At 42.2% G+C, this 20680-nt stretch overlaps 1 protein-coding gene and 1 pseudogene across 6 annotated transcripts in view; both read left to right on the top strand.

The window, feature by feature from the left end:
- Nucleotides 1-20680, top strand: part of LOC136856968 (sodium/hydrogen exchanger 3) — an 822567-nt gene that overhangs the window by 581809 nt on the left and 220078 nt on the right. For all 6 annotated transcript variants that reach the window (XM_067135270.2, XM_067135273.2, XM_067135271.2 and 3 more), the window contains exon 5: nt 1283-1500. In XM_067135270.2, coding sequence (XP_066991371.2) covers nt 1283-1500 — 218 coding nt within the window. The remainder of the gene's footprint in view (nt 1-1282; nt 1501-20680) is intronic.
- On the top strand, nt 16677-18196 carry LOC137498976 (zinc finger protein ZPR1-like; annotated as a pseudogene).

The raw sequence follows: 20680 nt of genomic DNA, 5'->3' as shown, positions 1-20680 counted from the left end.
TCGGCCCCGCAGTGTAGGGGTAACATGCCTGCCTCTTACCCGGAGACCATGGGTAGAAAAACACCCACGGTATCCCCTGCCTGTCGTAAGAGGTGACTAACAGGGGCCTCAGGGGCTCTGAACTTTGGAGCGTTGGCTGTGACCACGAGGCCCTCAGCTGAGTCCTGGGATTGCTTTCACTTACTTGTGCCAGGCTCCTCACTTTCATCTACCCTATCCGACCTCCCTTGGTCAACTCTTGTTTTTTCCAGAGCCCAACGGTATTACGTATGGAGGCCTAGGGAGTCTTTCACTTTCATGCCCTTCGTTGTCCTAGTCTTCCTTTGGCCGATACCTTCATTTTTGGAAGTGTCGGACCCCTTCCATCTTTTTTTCTCTGATTAGTGTTGCCTAGTTGTACTTCCTCTTAAAACAATAATCATCACCACCACCACCACCACCACCACCACGGGTTCGATTCCCGGCCAGCTCGGGATTTTTACCTGGATCTGAGGGCTGGCTCGCGGTCCACTCTGCCTACGTCATTATAATTGAGGAGCTATCTGACGGTGAGATGGCGCGGTCCCGGTCTAGAAAGCCAAGAAAAATGGCCGAGGGGATTCTTCGCGCTGACCACGCAACACCTCATAATCTACAGCCCTTCGGGATGAGCAGCGGCCGCTTGGTCGGCCATGGCCGTTCGGAGTTGTTGCGCCATTTATAAAATCTCTTCCACGTTTTTTAACATAAATGGAAATGTTGGGTTTGGTTCTTGAAAACTGTGGACGTTATGAAATAAATGTTATAAAACTTACAGTTTTGAGGAATCAAGCCTTAGACATAGGGTTTGCAGGCTACAGTTGGATTAAATATTCACCGACAATGATCATACAGGAGCACGTTTTAACGTACAACTCATTTTTACCTTCGAAGATGTGTGTTTCCATTCCCGTCCCTTCACGCTAGGGCCGCTTCCTTCCCAGTGCTAGTTCTTTCCCTTCTTTGAAGCACTGAAAACTTTCCATGTGTTAGGGCGACCTTAAACCAATAAGGAAAAAGAGTTAAGACTTCATACTTACTAACTGAAATCTACGAGGAGGTCAAAATGATTATGCCTAAGCTGCTGATAACCCTCATTTTCAGGTGTGCACGTACCAATGATTTTGAAATCCGGTAGAGACAGAACATTGTTTGTGCCCCTGGGCTTTGCAGTAGTTCAGTTCAGCGCTTCAAAGACTAATCCATACAACAATGAACTCCTATGTTGTTCTTCATACTAATACTGTACTTCTTTCATTTACAGAATCACTTTCTGTGGAATCACTATGAAGAACTATGTGGAGGCTAACATCTCCCACAAGTCGCACACAACGGTGAAATACGCCATGAAGATGCTCAGCAGCTCCTCCGAGACCATCATTTTCATGTTTCTGGGAGTTGCAACAGTGAACGACAGCCATGACTGGAACACGTGGTTTGTCTTCCTCACCATCATCTTCTGCTCCGTGTATCGCGTCATTGGTGAGTACACATATCCTCTGAATGGGACCCATATTCTTCATGTTTTAATAGAAAGTTTTCCTCGCTTTCCGGGAGTAATTTCGACGGAGGACAGATAAATAGCCCGTTGGCGGCTCATGCTAAAATTCAACTGTCGTCTGCAAGTTCGGTTGTACAGTGCTGCGAGTCTGGTCGTTGCCTACAAGATATACAAGGCCGGGACATAGCTACTAACCAGCAAATGTACCCGTGCTTCGCTACGGTATTCTACATTGCATTCAAAAACCGAAGTAAATACTGTACACGCAGTAAATAAGATTGTTTTAAAATTGCATGTCTCTTAGCGTCATCAGAGAAACAGCAAGGGGCGGTCCCCATACGCTGTTTCCAATGTAAAGTGTTTGTTACTGATTTGTGATATAACGGCAGGCTCACTTGCCTACTGCCATTCACAATCGAGTTGGGAAGTTCACATTATAATTGCAGGCCCCATTGCCTACTGCGCGGTCACAATCGATTTGGGGAGTTTTCGTTACAATGGCAGCCCCCCTTTCCTACTTCCAGACAGATAACAGTTGAGGAGTTTTTATGGCAGGCAACTACCCCACTATCAGTCGAAATTGAGTTGTGCAGTTATCATTATAATGTCAGGCCCCGTTTCCTACCGCCAGCCAGCTTACTGCCAGTCACACCAAGTTGGCGAGTTTACATCAAAAGAGCAGGCCACTGTGCCTAACGCTAGTCACATTTTAGATGAGGACATTTGTTTATAATTGCGGGCTCCCTTGCCTACTGCCAAACACAATCGGGTAGGGGAACTTTAAATAAAACTGCATGCTCCCTTGCCTTCTGCAAGTCAAATCGAGAAGTGAACTATTCATTACAATGGTAGGCTTTTCTTACTAATGCCAGTTACACAGGAGTTGGAGAAGGACCCCATTCCTACTGCCAGTCAAAGTCGGTGTGGGGAGTACTAATCTCGATCGCTACAAATTGACATCAGTGAATATATATAGGTCGACATACGAAAGTACATGCGTGTTTACAATTTTGCAGATCTTCATTTACAGATTATCTGCTGCTAAACGTACATCACATCGACAAAGGATTATACCGTAAGACGTCGGATTTAGTGGCCTAAATGGCTGGTCCTATGATATCTCATCCATTCTTGAGTCAGATTGAGTTAGAAACGTTGAACAGGGTAAAGTTTTTGTAAGATTATCTCACTTTGCATTACTTTTCGTATAATTATGTGACAACTACCTCCATAGCATTTGGCTCACATATGGCTACTGGGTGGGCCAATTTTCGTGAAGAGTTTGTTGATTCTACATTTCCTATAAGTGATTGAAAGTATGAAATATGCATGTAAAAAGTCCAAATTTACTTAACATCGATTAATAGAAAAAAATCAAAGGTGAAAGGGATACAGATACGACAAAAAGTCATAAGACCAAGGTTGTAGATCATTCCAAATTGAACGGAGATTGTGTAATCCGTTATGTGATAGGACTTCCCGAAGGTCTGCACCATCATTAAAATTGCCTCCGTACTTCGATACTCTTCGGGGATAAAAAGTGAAAAATTTAAAGATCTTGGAAGTTTTCCGTCCGTTACAGGCTAAAACGTATAATTTTGTCAAATTTAAATTTTCTTTTTCGTCTAGCAGATTATGCCGCAATCTGGAATTTGGGCGAGGAGGGTAAAAATTAAGACTTTCAGGAAACTAAGCCAAAAAATATGCGGATGATCATTATTACCCCTTAAACTGAAAGCTGTACGATAATTACGCCAAAATAGTCAATGTAGAGGCACACAGTCGTTACGATTTTATTTACACTGACTGACAGTGACAATGCAACACCAAGGAGGAGTGGTTCGAAAGGGATGAAAGTTGGGGAAAAAACAGAGTCGGCACGGAAGAATAATTGATGTTTATTTCAAACCGATATGCAGGTTACACAATGCGCATGGCATCGACTCAGTAGGATGTAGGACCACCGCGAGCGGCGATGCACGCAGAAACACGTCGAGGTACAGAGTCAATAAGAGTGCGGATGGTGTCCTGAGGGATGGTTCTCCATTCTCTGTCAACCATTTGCCACAGTTGGTCGTCCGTACGAGGCTGGGGCAGAGTTTGCAAACGGCGTCCAATGAGATCCCACACGTGTTCGATTGGTGAGAGATCCGGAGAGTACGCTGGCCACGGAAGCATCTGTACACCTCGTAGAGCCTGTTGGGAGATGCGAGCAGTGTGTGGGTGGGCATTATCCTGCTGAAACAGAGCATTGGGCAGCCCCTGAAGGTACGGGAGTGCCACCGGCCGCAGCACATGCTGTACGTAGCGGTGGGCATTTAACGTGCCTTGAATACGCACTAGAGGTGACGTGGAATCATACGCAATAGCGCCCCAAACCATGATGCCGCGTTGTCTAGCGGTAGGGCGCTCCACAGTTACTGCCGGATTTGACCTTTCTCCACGCCGACGCCACACTCGTCTGCGGTGACTATCACTGACAGAACAAAAGCGTGACTCATCGGAGAACACGACGTTCCGCCATTCCGTCATCCAAGTCGCTCTAGCCCGGCACCATGCCAGGCGTGCACGTCTATGCTGTGGAGTCAATGGTAGTCTTCTGAGCGAACGCCGGGAGTGCAGGCCTCCTTCAACCAATCGACGGGAAATTGTTCTGGTCGATATTGGAACAGCCAGGGTATCTTGCACATGCTGAAGAATGGCGGTTGACGTGGCGTGCGGGGCTGCCACCGCTTGGCGGCGGATGCGCCGATCCTCGCGTGCTGACGTCACTCGGGCTGCGCCTGGACCCCTCGCACGTGCCACATGTCCCTGCGCCGACCATCTTCGCCACAGGCGCTGCGCCGTGGACACATCCCTATGGGTATCGGCTGCGATTTGACGAAGCGACCAACCTGCCCTTCTCAGCCCGATCACCATACCCCTCGTAAAGTCGTCTGTCTGCTGGAAATGCCTCCGTTGACGGCGGCCTGGCATTCTTAGCTATACACGTGTCCTGTGGCACACGACAACACGTTCTACAATGACTGTCGGCTGAGAAATCACGGTACGAAGTGGGCCATTCGCCAACGCCGTGTCCCATTTATCGTTCGCTACGTGCGCAGCACAGCGGCGCATTTCACATCATGAGCATACCTCAGTGACGTCAGTCTACCCTGCAATTGGCATAAAGTTCTGACACTCCTTCTTGGTGTTGCATTTGCTCTGTCAGTCAGTGTATATGAGAAGTAACGGTAATGCCTCTTTTAGTGAATGCCTACAGTTACATGTTTATACTAGGCTGTTCATCATCATCATCATCATCATCATCATCTGTTTACCCTCCAGGTTCGGTTTTTCCCTCGGACTTAGCGAGGGATCCCACCTCTACCGCCTCAAGGGCAGTGTCCTGGAGCTTCAGACTCTTGGTCGGGGGATACAACTGGGGAGTATAACCAGTACCTCGCCCAGGCGGCCTCACCTGCTCTGCTGAACAGGGGCCTTGTGGAGGGATGGGAAGATTGGAAGGGATAGACAAGGAGGAGGGAAGGAAGCGGCCGTGGCCTTAAGTTAGGAACCATCCCGGCATTCGCCTGGAGGAGAAGTGGGAAACCACGGAAAACCACTTCCAGTATGGCTGAGGTGGGAATCGAACCCACCTCTACTCAGTTGACCTCCCGAGGCTGAGTGGACCCCGTTCCAGCCGTCGTACCACTTTTCAAATTTCGTGGCAGAGCCGGGAATCGAACCCGGGTCTCCGGGGGTGGCAGCTAATCACGCTAACCACTACACCTCAGAGGCGGACTACTAGGCTGTTGCTGCTACAATTTACTGCAATTTTTTCTACATCGAGAGCAAGAGTCCATGAAACCGCCACAGTGGAGGAATGTGATGTCTGTCAATGATGCTCACCTGATTTAAAGTCAAAAGAAACAATCGCAAATATAAGTAGAACTGAAACCAGAGAGCTTATTTGTCACCATTTGCAGCTATTCTTTGTAAGTGGATTTTCATGTCAATATTTCAAGTGAATGATTTTGGAGCTGTCATTCGTAGGTGTACATTTAGTCCCACAAATACCCTACTCTACGCACCTTCATACTCAGTTCTTAATAACCCTTACTGAATAGTATTTTCTCACGGCACGGAGCATGTAAATTACAATAAGCAGAAGTGCGTATGTCTTTTAAAGTGCTCACACACAGGCCGGGATGAGTGGCTGAGACGGTTGAGGCGCTGGCCTTCTGGCCCCAATTTGGCAGGTTCGATCCTGGCTCAGTCCGGTGGTATTTGAAGGTGCTCAAATACGCCAGCCTCGTGTCGGTATATTTACTGGCACGTAAAAAAACTCCTGCGCGACTAAATTCCGGCACCCCGGCGTCTCGTAAAATCGTAAAAGTAGTTAGTGGGACGTAAAAGCAAATACCATGTTTAAAGTGCTCACGTACATGTAAGTACAATTTATCCTTACCGCTCATACCAGCGAGAAGTAGGCTATTAGCATTTAGTCAGGGGATAATTATTCTGCTTCTTCTTCCACTTTTCCCACACCCTGATGAGGTCGGAGTTGTGATCTGTGTACTTGCGGATGCCCTTCCTGACGCCAACCCTGTGTGGAGGGGGATGTATTCTCGATTCTGTTTCTGTTGTGACTATTGAGCTATAATAATAATTTCGTGTGGCTATTTCTAGCCGAGTGCAGCCCTTATAAGGCAGACCCTCCGATGAGGGTGGGCGGCATCTGCCATGTGTAGGTAACTGCGTGTTACTGTGGTGGAGGATAGCGTTATGTGTGGTGTGTGAGTTGCAGGGATGTTGGGGACAGCACAAACACCCAGCCGCCGGGCCATTGGAATTAACCAATGAAGGTTAAAATCCCCGACCCGGCCGGGAATCGAACCCGGGACCCTCTGAACCGAAGGCCAGTACGCTGACCATTCAGCCAACGAGTCGGACTACTATTGAGCTAAAGAGCCGGGCTGTTACGTAACAACACCTTGAACATTGTATATGTCTTTGCGACTTCGCTGAAAGAAAGAAGCCATTGCATGTAACATAATATAGCCTAGTCCATACCAGAGGTTCTGATGATTGTACCCCTCACTCATGGCTAAAAGTTCAATGTATCCCCACAAAACGAAAATCAATAAATGATATGTTTAAAAACTATGATTATCTGGCTAACTATTAAGGCATTTTAATTGTTTATAAACCATTATTTTAAATAGACATCGTAAATAAGACGATACTGTAAAATTAAATACAGTTCAATCAATCAATCAATCAATCAATCAATCAATCAATCAATCAATCAATCAATCAATCAATCAATCACTATTGATCTGCATTTAGGGCTCGCCCAGGTGGCAGAATCCTTTATCTGTTGTTTTCCCAGCATTTTCCTAAATGATTGCAAAGAAATTGGAAATTTATTGAACATCTCCCTTGGTAAGTTATTCCAATCCCTTACTCCCCTTCCTATAAACGAATATTTGCCCCAGTTTGTCCTCTTGAATTCCAACTTTATCTTCATATTTTGATCTTTCCTACTTTTAAAGAAGCCACTCAAACTTATTCGTCTACTGATGTCATTCCACGCCATCTCTCCACTGACAGCTCGAAACATACCACATAGTCGAGCAGCTCGTCTCCTTTTTCCGAAGTCTTCCCAGTCCAAACTTTGAACATTTTTGTAACGCTACTCTTTTGTCAGAAATCACCCAGAACAAATCGAGCTGCTTTCCTTTGGATTTTTTTTCAGTTCATGAATCAGGTAATCCTCGTGAGGGTCCCATACACTGGAACCATACTCTAGTCGGGGTCTTACCAGAGACATATGCCCTCTCCTTTACATCCATACTATAACCCCTAAATACCCTCATAACCGTTCCATGGCTAAATGGTTAGCATGCTGGTATTTGGTCACAGGGGTCCCGGGTTCGATTTCCGGCAGGGTCGGGAATTTTAACCTTAATTGGTTAATTTCGCTGGCACGGGGGCTGGGTGTATGTGTCGTCTTCATCATCATTGCATCCTCATCACGACGCGCAGGTCGCCTACGGGAGTCAAATCAAAAGACCTGCAACTGGCGAGCCGAACTTGTCCTCGGATACTCCCGGCACTAAAAGCCACACGCCTTTTTTTTCACCCTCATAACCGTGTGCAGATATCTGTACCCTTTATTTACAATCATATTTATATGATTACCCCAATGAAGATATTTCCTTATATTAACACCTAGGTACCTACAATGATCCCCAAAAGGAACTTTCATCCCATCAACGTTCTAATACCCCGTTTATCATCATACCATTGCCTACTGTCCATCTCACAACATTATCGAGGTCATTTTTCAGTTTTATAACACACCACAAGAAATTTAAGAGTTTGTGTCTGTATCTAGTATAATACATACATACATTATCATTATAGACTGTTATGCCTTTCAGCGTTCAGTCTGCAAGCCTCTGAGAATTTACTAAACATCGCCACAATCCTCGATTTGCAACTAGTGTTGTGGCCTCATTTAGTTCTATACCTCTTATCTTTAAATCGTTAGAAACCGAGTCTAACCATCGTCGTCTTGGTCTCCCTCTACTTCTCTTACCCTCCATAACAGAGTCCATTATTCTCCTAGGTAACCTATCCTCCTCCATTCGAATCACATGACCCCACCACCGAAGCCGGTTTATGCGTACAGCTTCATCCATCGAGTTCATTCCTAAATTAGCCTTTATCTCCTCATTACGAGTACCCTCCTGCCATTGTTCCCACCGTTTGTACCAACAATCATTCTTGCTACTTTCATGTCTGTTACTTCTAACTTATGAGTAAGATATCCTGAGTCCACCCAGCTTTCGCTCCCGTAAAGCAAAGTTGGTCTGAAAACAGACCGATGTAAAGATAGTTTCGTCTAAGAGCTGACTTCCTTCTTACAGAATATTGCTGATCGCAACTGCGAACTCACTGCATTAGCTTTGCTACACCTTGATTCAATCTCACTTACTATATTACCATCCTGGGAGAACACACAACCTAAATACTTGAACTCATCGACCTCTTCTAGCTTTGTATCACCAATCTGACATTCAAGTCTGTTGAATTTCTTACCTACTGACATCAATTTAGTCTTCGAGGGGCTAATTTTCATACCATACTCATTGCACCTATTTTCAAGTTTCAAGATATTAGACTGCAGGCTTTCGGCACAATCTGCCATTAAGACCAAGTCGTCAGCATAGGCCAAACTGCTTACTACATTTCCACCTAAATGAATCCCTCCCTGCCATTTTATACCTTTCAGCAGATGATCCATGTAAACTACGAACAGCAAAGGTGAAAGATTACAGCCTTGTCTAACCCCTGTAAGTACCCTGAACCAAGAACTCATTCTACCATCAATTCTCACTGAAACCCAATTGTCAACATAAATGCTTTTGATTGATTTTAATAATCTACCTTTAATTCCATAGTCCCCCAGTATGGCGAACATATTTTCCCTTGGTACCCTGTCATATGCTTTCTCTAGATCTGCGAAACATAAACACAACTGCCTATTCCTCTCGTAGCATTTCTCAGTTACCTGGCGCATACTGAAAATCTGATCCTGACAGCCTCTCTGTGGTCTGAAACCACACTGGTTTTCATCCAACTTCCTCTCAACGACTGATCGCACCCTCCCTTCCAAGATGCCAGTGAATACTTTGCCTGGTATACTAATCAATGAGATACCTCGATAGTTGTTGCAATCCTTCCTGTTCCCTTGCTTATAGATAGGTGCAATTACTGCTTTTGTCCAATCTGAAGGTACCTTACCAACACTCCACACTAATTTTACTACTCTATGAAGCCATTTCACCCCTGCCTTCCCACTATACTTCACCATTTCAGGTCTAATTTCATCTCTTCCTGCTGCCTTATGACGATGGAGTTTATTTACTATCCTTTCCACTTCCTCAAGCATAATTTCACCAACATTTTCCCCCTCCCCATGAGCTTGGCTGTTTGCAACACCACCATGATGATTTCCTTTTACATTGAGAAGATGTTCAAAATATTCTCTCCACCTCTCCAGTGATTCCCTGAGATCTATTATGAGTTCACCTGAATTACTCAAAACACTGTTCATTTCATTTTCCCTTCCCTTCCTAAGATTCTTTATTACTGTCCAGAAAGGTTTCCCTGCTGCTTGACCTAGCCTTTCCAGGTTATTACCAAAATCTTCTCATGACTTCTTTTTGGATTCAACAACTATTTGTTTCGCTCGGTTTCTTTCATCTACGTCTGCCTCGGCCCTTGTTTGGAGCCATTTCTGATAAGCCTTCTTTTTACGTTTACAGGCTGCTCTCACTTCATCATTCCACTAAGATGTTCGCCTTTTCCCATCTTTACACACAGTTGTTCCTAGGCATTCCCTTGCTGTTTCTACTACAGCATCCCTGTATGCCACCCATTCACTTTCTATATCCTGAACCTGCTTACTGTCTACTGTTCGAAACTTTTCACTAATCATATCCTTGTACTTCTGTCTAATTTCCTCGTCCTGGAGATTTTCTACCCTTATTCGTTTGCAGACAGATTTCACTTTCTCTACCCTAGGCCTAGAGATACTTAGTTCACTACAGATCAGATAATGGTCTGTATCATCGAAAAATCCACGAAAAACTCGTACATTCCTAACTGATTTCCTGAATTCAAAATCTGTTTAGATATAGTCTATTATGGATCTCGTACCCCTAGCCTTCCATGTGTAGCGGTGAATAGCCTTATGCTTGAAGAATGTATTCGTAACAGCTAAACCCATACTAGCACAGAAGTCCAGCAAACGCTTCCCATTCCCATTAGCTTCCATATCTTCCCCACATTTACCAATCACCCTTTCGTATCCTTCAGTTCTATTCCCAACTCTCGCATTGAAATCGCCCATTAGCACTATTCTATCCTTGCTGTTGACCCTGACCACGATGTCACTCAATGCTTCATAAAACTTGTCAACTTCATCCTCATCTGCACCCTCACATGGTGAATACACTGACACAATTCTTGTCCTAATTCCTCCCACTGACAAATCTACCCACATCATTCGCTCATTTACGTGCCTAACAGAAACAATGTTGCGTGCAATGGTATTCCTGATAAAGAGCCCTACCCCAGACTCTGCCCTTCCCTTTCTAACACCCGTCAAGTACACTTTATAATCTCCTATCTCTTCCTCATTGTCTCCCCTTACCCGAATATCACTTACTCCTAGCACATCCAGGTGCATCCTCTTTGCTGACTCAGCCAGTTCTACCTTCTTTCTTCCATAAGCCCCATTAATATTGATAGCTCCCCATCGAATTCCATTTCGTTCGCCAAGTTGTTTCCAAGGAGTCCCTTGCCTGTCAAATGGGAGTGGGACGCCATTACTCCCATAGGTCCGAAGTTTGCTTAAAGTGTTCTGAGCTCGGTAAATTCATGAAGCAGGATGCTGCCCTACTTACACATAGTCCAAGTGAGGATCTCCCCTCTAACGGGTTATGGACCACCGGTGAATTGTGTAGTCCTAGCCGCCTGAGCACAAGGAGGGCCATGACTCAGAATATGTCCGAGATGCCCACTCCCATTCCATAGCAACTGGTATCCCGACTCTCAGGACCACTTACTAGGCCACTCAGCCGTTGCCCATGGTTCACGAACTAGGACGTGACTACAGTAACCCACAAACATGAACCATTCTAGTATAATACGATTACTATAATAATAAAGTAACACACGATACCCCGTTCGTGTGAAAGTTTCACAAAACGCTAGATTTTAGCCTCAATATCAAATTAATAAATAAGGAAGAAAAATTGTCTGTCTTAAACCTGGAATTCAGACATTGCGAGCCACCAAAATTTCAATGGGATGGGTGTGCCAACATGGCATGACACAGTTTCCTGATGTGCCGCAGTTCAGATAAAACTTTCAAGTGAAGCGTGGTTCCATATATATATATATATATATATATCTTATTTATTCCCATATTTCAATTTTTCATTTTTTCCCCCTGAAGTCTGCTCACGTATCCCAGTAAAAGGTCTCAGGCTTATACCGAGGGGTATGCATACAACACTGGTCTGTACCACATATTTTCCATTGGATAGATTTTAAATCTTAAGAATCGTTCTCGACTAAACCTACATAAAATCCGCTTGCCTTCATTTTTGAATATTCTACCCCGCAGTCTAAGGGTAGCGAGTCTGCTTCTTACTTGGAGGCTCCGGTTCAATTCCAGATCAGGTCAGGGAATTTTTACCTATATTTGAGGTCTGGTCCGAGGTCTATTCACCCTACGTGAGAATAAATGAGGAGCTATCTGACTGTGAGATAGCGGCCCTGGTCTTGAAAGTCAGGAATAATGGCAGAGGAGATTCGCCGTGCTGACCACGCTTCATCTCGTCATTTCCAGGCCTTCGGACTGTGTGATGGTCACTTGATAGGCCAGTGTTTCATTAGGGCTGTAGTGCCATTGAATTTCATTTTCATTTCAGAGTGTATAGGCATGGTGAAAATATCTTCCGGCACTCCGTCCTTTTTATTGCATAGTTTACCTAATTCTCTAGCCGGGTGATTTGTCTCAGAGTGTAGAGCGCTTGCTTTGAGCCCAAGTTGACAGGTTCGATCCCAGCTTAGTCTGGTAGTATTTGGAGGTGCTGAAATATCCCACCCTAGATTAGTTGTTTACCGGCACGTACAAGGGCTCCTGCTTCCTCAGTGTCTCCGAAAACAGTAACAGTTGTATATGAAACGTAAAATTCTATTATGATTTGGTGAATATATTGGAATCTCTAACTGTTCACTGCAGAATATTCATCTTCGGTGAAGAACACCGCGCTCGGGATATGCTGGACGAGTTCTCTGTTGCGATGGCATTCAAAGGCCAAATTCCTTCGTTGACTGTCAGCCTCAGACTGGGAGGTCATCACTATCACACACATTTCATTTATCAGCGACCGAATAAAGAGTGCATAACACGTTTCGCTCTGTCCCTGCTGTAAAAGGAATATTTCATTTTATAGCTGAATCGTTTGTTCATTCCGGCATTGGAACTCCGTACTAAAATGCGTTTGAAGATCAAAGAATACTCCCTTTCATCACTCTATGAATAGCTCGAAACAGGTAGGAGGGAATTCTATTGAAAAGTTTTAAAATTGACAGTTTTATGACTCCTGTATCGGAAAAGGTTTCCAACATTTCAACAGTGCATTGTCTTTCAATAGAAATTATGCTTCCAAAATAATTATCGCATTGACGAATGGTCGATACTAAGCCTCTTAAAGAATCATCATCAATAATAATAATAATAATAATAATAATAATAATAATAATAATAATAATAATAATAATAATAATAATAATAATATACTATCGTTATGGCGTGTGGTAATAGTTTCATCAATAACGGATGATTATGTGATCTACATTATCTTAATATATTTTTGATACTACACCATTTAGTTTTAAGATTATTTTGACCATTAATTTATTTCTGAACACATTCCAACATCGTGATGTATTAAACAACATGACATATTGCAAAATATTCAATTAATGTAATTTAAAGAAGAGTATTTTATTTATTTATTTATTTGTTTGTTTGTTTGTTTGTTTGTTTGTTTGTTTGTTTGTTTGTTTGTTTGTTTGTTTGTTTGTTTGTTTATAGCATAACAGCTGTCCAGCCATACCGAGTCTGCCTCTTACAGAGAGGTCAGAAAATTTTACTTAGATCTAAAAACTGATTCAAGGTCCACTCAGCCCATAAAGGCCCATCGGAAGTGTAGCACCATGAGATTTGATTTAGTTTAGTAGCATAATTTGTCTGTCGGTAAATTAGTTTTCTTCAATTGGAGAATCTTCGCTAGGATGTAGCAATTCGACTTCCAACCCAGGCGTCCCAGGAGCGAATCCCAGTTACTTCGATTGGAATTTTACTAGTACTAGCCCATGATAGCAGAAAGGACATTCGACAGCGGGGATACCGATCTCGCGGTGCTGGAGCCGACTCTGCACATCTACTCGTAGCAGCTACTGAAGTTGGTTTATTAGACCAAACGGTTCCTCCGTCTGTTGAGTGCAGTACTACTGATCATACACAGAGGTTTCAGATTCGGCGCGTATAATATTTTCATATAATTTGTAATTTGATTATTGAGCAAAATAAATAAGACTAAATTCATTTTAAAATACAAATGTGTGTTTGGTATGTATCTCAAAGTTATAACCAGTTTCTCCTCTGGAGGTATATATACAGTTGAACCTGACTTATACGTATATCAAGGGGAAGAGAAAAAACTACTTGTAACTCAGAATTACTTAGAAATCAGACTTACGCAATACATCACATATTTACTGAAAAACCAATAGAATAGACCTACATGTGTAAATCCTTGCAAATAATAAACACATTAAGACAGAAAACATTATTTTGAACTTGGCCCGGCCTTAAAGAAATCAGATAGTTTGGCTTGTTTCAATTTTCTTGCATTAAGAATATAAACCTCCTTTAGCAAACTTGGTGATGAATTCAAAGCATTTTCACTTCAACCTTTCGCACTGATGGAACGCCTACACACTTCGATTACATTTTAACACTTCGCTCAGTTGAGGTGTCAAGATTCAAGTCGTTATCTCCATCTCCAATGTCACTATCGCTTGTAGCTGGTCCATCACTGCCGCGTTGTTGGCATACATCAGCAATAATCTCTTCATCCGGTAGTTCTCCACATACAGCCAGATTGTCATCGAAATGCACAAAAGTATCGAATTCTATTTTTTATCACACCCCCAGTTAGCTCATTACCAGACAAAACTTCGTCCCCATAATCACATCATAATTAGAAGCAGCCTCTTCTCGTAAGACACCAGTTTTGCAGGAACGGTTGCTGATTGTGGAGGATGACACTTGCTTCCAGGCAGCCGAAATAAAGTTCATGGCTTGTAACAAATTAATGGAGAGAGGTTCATTTCCTGCATCACTCAGTGTTATTAAATGTTGAACCAGCATTTTTCTATAATGCACTTTGAAATTTGCAATGATGCCCAAATCAAGCGGTTGTAGAACGCTGGTACAGTTAGGAGGGAAAAATTCCATTCGGATATTCTCCAGAACGATTTGAGGTGGATGTACTGCACATCGATCCATAAAATGAAGGATCTTCTTCTGTTTTTTTTCCATTTTAATGTCCAGTTTTTTCAACCACTGTTCCATTGGATTCAACTTCCTTAGGTTTTATTTTCGCACCCTTAAAACACCTCGGATTCTTCGATTTTCTTATCACAAGTGGAGGAAGTTTGTCAGATCCACCTGCACTGGTGGCGAGAAGTACTGTTACACGAATTTTATTTTTCTTCCCTCCATGGCATGAGTCACCTTTTTCACCTAATGTCTAATTAGGAAGGAGAGTGTAGAATACGCCGGTCTCATCACAGTTGTAGACGTTTGGAGGCTGATAATCGCTTACGATACCCGGCAGAACCTCCCCTTTCCAGTGTTGCACCGTGACGTCGTCTGCAGATTTTGAGTCACCGCAAATTGTTCTCCCTGTAATTCCATGACGATATTTAAATCCTTGCAACCATCCCGATGAAGCCTTGAAAGCAGCAGTGATACTCATCATTTTAGCTAAATCTATCGCCTTTGCCTTCAGCATGTCTGCACTAATTGGTAGAGCTGCAGCCCGCTTTTGCTGGAACCATGCGAAAAGTGCTTTCTCCAAATCTACGCACCATCCTTCTTGCTGACGGCTGCGCTTTGCTGATTTTGAACCCAGTTTTAAGAACTCATCCAAAATAGCGTTTCTTTACTGATGACTGTACATAGCGTGGTATAAGCAATGCCTAAGTCTGAAGCGATTTCAGTTTTCGTTTTGTGTGGATAAGCGTCCACTTCTCGTATAACTTTCCCGTTTTCTGTTCTCCATGGCTAATCAAAAGCAACTACTGTTCAACAGTAAACATCAGATACCGGCATCGTGGACATTTTATTCTCCGTTGTTCCCACGAAAGAAATTCTCATATTCAGACAAATTTACTGTACTTTCTTTTGTTTACGCACCGAAACCGCCCATTTTGCTTACAATGTACCTTAATCTTTGGCGGCGTGTTAAAAATGACGAAGGTAGAGGAGGAGCGAAGGGGGCTCGTCTTTGTTAAGCCGCCAGTAAGTAAGGGTCAACAATGTCACTCGGCAAAACTCTCTGTTCTGTTTCAGCACCGAAACCCGATCGCTCTATTTCCGCCTACGCCGACAAAGAGGGAACTTCGTAAATACAGTAGTTTCTTTTTAAAAAGCACATTCTCATTACAATTACGCAAAACTCAGTTATATTTCACTGGCACTTAATACGTATAACAGCGAATTACGTATAAACGGGTTACGTATAAATAAGATTTAATTAACACGCTTTTAAATTATATTTTGCCGGGACCTAAAGGAAATTACGTACAATTACGAATTACGTAGAACAGAGTTACGTATAAAGCAGGTTTAACTGTATTGTCTTTAGTGAATTAACTCATCGAAACAAGCGATTGATATCATGGTAAAATTAAAGAACTTTTTCTTACCTCTCCTTGCTTGTTCGAATAAAGTTTAAAATTGTCCTTTTGTAACTCGATCGCTCAAAATAGGATGGACCCACAGTCGTCGACTCTTTTGTTCCTTATTCTCCTCCAAGCTAAATAAATCAGTGACAAAATAATTATAAACTCTTCCTCCAATAAATAATCTCTGTCAGGGTCCATATTCCGTCGCGTCAGCAATCACATTGCACCTCGTTCACAGTCACGTGTGTTTAGGAAAGTGTTGCCGCCGAATCTGAAACCGCTGAGTGTCATCGCCCTGAACTCGTGGTCAAATCTCAAATTCCACGAACCTACTACGCTGGCGTAGCAGGGGTAAGGTGATACTCCCACGTGGCGCGTCCCAGGGGGCGGATAGGGAGTCGTAACTGGCTTGCCGACGGACTTGAGCTCTCGCGGACTAACCACACATCCCTCTGTGGATGGGGGACGCAGGCGAAGAATACACTCATGGTATCCCCTCCTGTCGTAAGAGGCGACTAAAAGGGGCGACCAAGGGATGATCGAATTAGAACCATGACGGAATCGAGTTGCAGCATGCGGCAAGTGTGTGGGGTGATTGCAGGTTGTCTGTGGGTGCTCAAGTGCAGTTGTAGTGGTGCGTATTGGTGTTGACTGTTGAAAGTTATGGCAAGTGGAAGTGTGATTCCATAGTGCGAGATATATTGAGATTTTAGGTGTTATATAATTTTACTGGAATTATAATGGGGGAAGATAAAAAACAACCTTTGTTTAGGGATTTAAATGCTGACGATCCTGATCCAGAAACAACCGAAATAGAAAGTTTGTGTATGAACTGTGGAGAGAATGGTTTGACAAGACTTTTGCTTACTAAAATTCCCTTTTATAAGGAAATTATTTTAATGTCATTCGAGTGTGAGAAGTGTGGGTTCAGAAATAATGAAATTCAATCAGGCGGTGAGATACAGGAAAAGGGAATCAGAATTGTGGTCATGTCAGGTCTCCGTCGGACTTAAATTGCCAGGTTGTGAAATCAGACTATACTGGTGTTAAAATACCGGAACTTGATTTTGAAATACCGTCACAGTCCCAGAAAGGTGAAATAACTACTGTTGAAGGTGTCTTGGATCGTGTTATAGCTGGTCTTGAACAGGATCGGCCAGTCCGAAGAAACGAGGATCCATTTTCCGCTACTCAGATTGATGCATTTTTAGAGAAATTGAGAAAACTAAAAGATCTTTCAACACCTTTCACTTTGGTGTTGGAAGATATAAGTGGAAACAGTTTTGTTCAAAACCCATGCGCACCGCTTAAAGACCCAGGAGCAGAAACTACTCTCTTTGTTCGCAATAAGGAACAGAATCTTGCGGTAGGAATTATAAGTTCAGATGAAGCTTCAGAAAAATCAGAAAGCCTTGGTGTTTTAAAACCTATGAAGCAAGGAGACTTTACCTTAGAAGACCTGGAAGGAGAGGTGGTTCACTTCTCTACAAATTGTCCTGATTGTAGAGCCCCATGTCAGACAAATATGAAAGCTGTCAAGATTCCTCATTTTAAGGAAGTCCTGATAATGGCTACAACCTGTGACGTTTGTGGTCATAGAACTAATGAGGTGAAGTCTGGAGGTGGAATTGAGCCTAAAGGACTGCGTATTGAAGTTAAAATTAGGGATAGGAAGGACTTCAGTAGAGATGTTCTTAAGTCTGAAACTTGTTCTCTTTCGATACCTGAACTGGAACTGGAAGGGAGGCCATTTACTCTTGGTGGACGTTTTACCACAATAGAAGGACTGTTGGTTGCTGTGAAAGAGCAAATGGCACAGCAAGGTTTGATGTTTCGTGACAGTACTGATGAAGACTCTCGAATAAGACTTTCTGCTTTTCTTGATAAACTGAATGAAGTGTTATCAGGGGGAAAATGTGTTACTCTAGTGCTTGATGATCCAGCAGGTAATAGTTATGTCCAGAATCTAACAGATCAAGAGCCTGATCCCAATCTGAGCATAACCGCATATGAAAGAACATTTGAACATAATGAAGAACTAGGCTTAAATGATATGAAAACTGAAGGCTATGAAGAGACATAAAAGTATGCCTATAGGAAAGATGAAAATAGGGTTTGGTAATGTGTATAAAAATGTGATTTTACAGTAAGCAGTACATTTAAATGCTGTAGGCCAAATTAAACAAACACTTTAAATTTTAATAACTAATTGTTTTATAAAATAATTTGCTACTTATGTCTGGTTGGGCATAATTTTGGAAACAATGTGGGGTTAAAACTTGTGTAGTGTGTGCCAATTCATTAGTAAATATGTTGGAAGATAGTCCGCCTAGTCAATACAATTCATTTATTTACCTTTCACCTTAACATCTAGTACATGTTTCGAGAATATTATGCATTCTCTTCCTCAGCTAGTGGATTAAAATTCAGTATACAATAAGACCTGACTAAAATACGGGGGCCCCCATTAAAATTCAAACCAATGAGTATGACAATGTGACACTTAAAATTTTTTGGATAGTACAAACATAGAATTAAAATCCCATTTTGTCAAGTACAAATTAAAAACACAATATAGTCTAATTAATGTCTAATTAAATACAACGTCTTGTGATGATATTAATTCACAGTGTCCTTGAAGTTGCCTTGCGTAGTTCAAAAATGTTGAGTTAAGGATGAATGAAATTGCATTAAAACTTGAAGTCCTGCCGATATCCACCGTTAATGGGTGTTAAAATGATGTATATTTAAATTGAAATATTGGACACAGCATCGTATAATGATGTGAAATTACGGTGTCCTTATACGATGCTGTGTCCAATATTTTAATTTAAATATACATCATTTTAACACCCATTAACGGTGGATATCGGCAGGACTTCAAGTTTTAATGCAATTTCATTCATCCTTAACTCAACATTTTTGAACTACGCAAGGCAACTTCAAGGACACTGTGAATTCATATCATCACAAGACGTTGTATTTAATTAGACATTAATTAGACTATATTGTGTTTTTAATTTGTACTTGACAAAATGGGATTTTAATTCTATGTTTGTACTATCAAAAAATTTTTAAGTGTCACATTGTCATACTCATTGGTTTGAATTTTAATGGGGGCCCCCGTATTTTAGTCAGGTCTTATTGTATACTGAATTTTAATCCACTAGCTGAGGAAGAGAATGCATAATATTCTCGAAACATGTACTAGATGTTAAGGTGAAAGGTAAATAAATGAATTGTATTGACTAGGCGGACTATCTTCCAACATATTTACTGTTACTAAGTCAATACGGATCCAATCCCGACCATCATGGTCAAGATTATTAATAATGCCAATTCATTGTCAAGATGAGCGCTGGGTAACAGTCATCAAAGTTATGACTGTGAATTCTTGTTTAATATGTTATTGACCTCTTGGTATGAATGACAAGCGAAGAAAGGCTCAAGTGGTTTAACCTTGCTCAGGTACATGTACTAATTTATCACTTTTCACTCAACCAAAGAGGTTAGACTTCGTTCAGGTGTGTAGGTATATATGTAAATATTATTGTTGGTTGAGATGGGTGGCCGTGGGCACCTGCCATCCAAGAATTTTACCCAGTTTGGGAATGTAGGCATAGTTCTTGTTGTGGGTATACTTTAAATTTTATGCGGCATTTTTAACTGGATACATATGTTATTTAATCCCTGTTTCAACTATTGGATAATATATTAATATCTCTTCCTTTTTTATTGTTACAACTCTTATTGAAGCTGTTGAATATATACGTAAATTTGGTGATTTGTATGTTATTTTAAATGGTGTTTTTATAAAGAAACCATTTTGAAAGTCCTTAAAATGAACTAAAGCAAATGGGATGAAAATGTTACTTACATTTACAGTGCCAAGGAGGCAAATTGTGTCATTAAAGAAATGGGGATAAAAGTCCTCGCTGCATGTTACACAAAGTTGACATGTAAAAGGTCTTTGGTGACACATTTGGAGTTTACCCGACAAAATTAATGAAAACTCGGCCAGGGTACATGAACGATTCGTATCCATGAAATTTCATTATAATTTTTGTTGTAAATGGAGGACAATAGTTGCTTTTACGCGGGTTAGGAGTGGAATTGGTGGTAAATTGATGAATGCCATTATTACTAGAACCATGATACTACTTGTAATTAGTACCACCACGCGGGGAACGCCATGGGTCGCTTTTACTTGCGCGTAGTACCACTATGTTAGGTACACAATAGGTTTGTGATCAGTAGCGACAGTGTGTGCTCATGATTTATTTTACAGTACCTGTGATTCGTACCACTACATGAGTGACGCCATGGGTGAGCGACACCATGGGTCTGCCTTGCCTATGGTTAGTACCCACTATGTGAGGAACACCACGGTTTAGTACTATAATACTGTGATAAGTACACCTATGTGATGAACATCATAGGTTTGCGTTGCCTGTAAATGGCGCCGCAGTGTGGAAAACACCATAGGTCTGCGTTACATGTGCGCATTACATTACCTGTGAGTAGTACCATAATGTGTGGAATACCGCGAGTCTACGCTACTTTTGATCAGTACTGCAACATGGCAAATGCCATGCTTCTACTTTCCTAGCGATA

The sequence above is a fragment of the Anabrus simplex genome, chromosome 1 (assembly GCF_040414725.1).
Source record: "Anabrus simplex isolate iqAnaSimp1 chromosome 1, ASM4041472v1, whole genome shotgun sequence".
NCBI classification, from domain to species: Eukaryota; Metazoa; Arthropoda; class Insecta; order Orthoptera; family Tettigoniidae; genus Anabrus; species Anabrus simplex.
The sequence above is the reverse complement of the archived record's forward strand: the minus strand, read 5'-3'. Positions and strand labels throughout refer to the sequence as shown.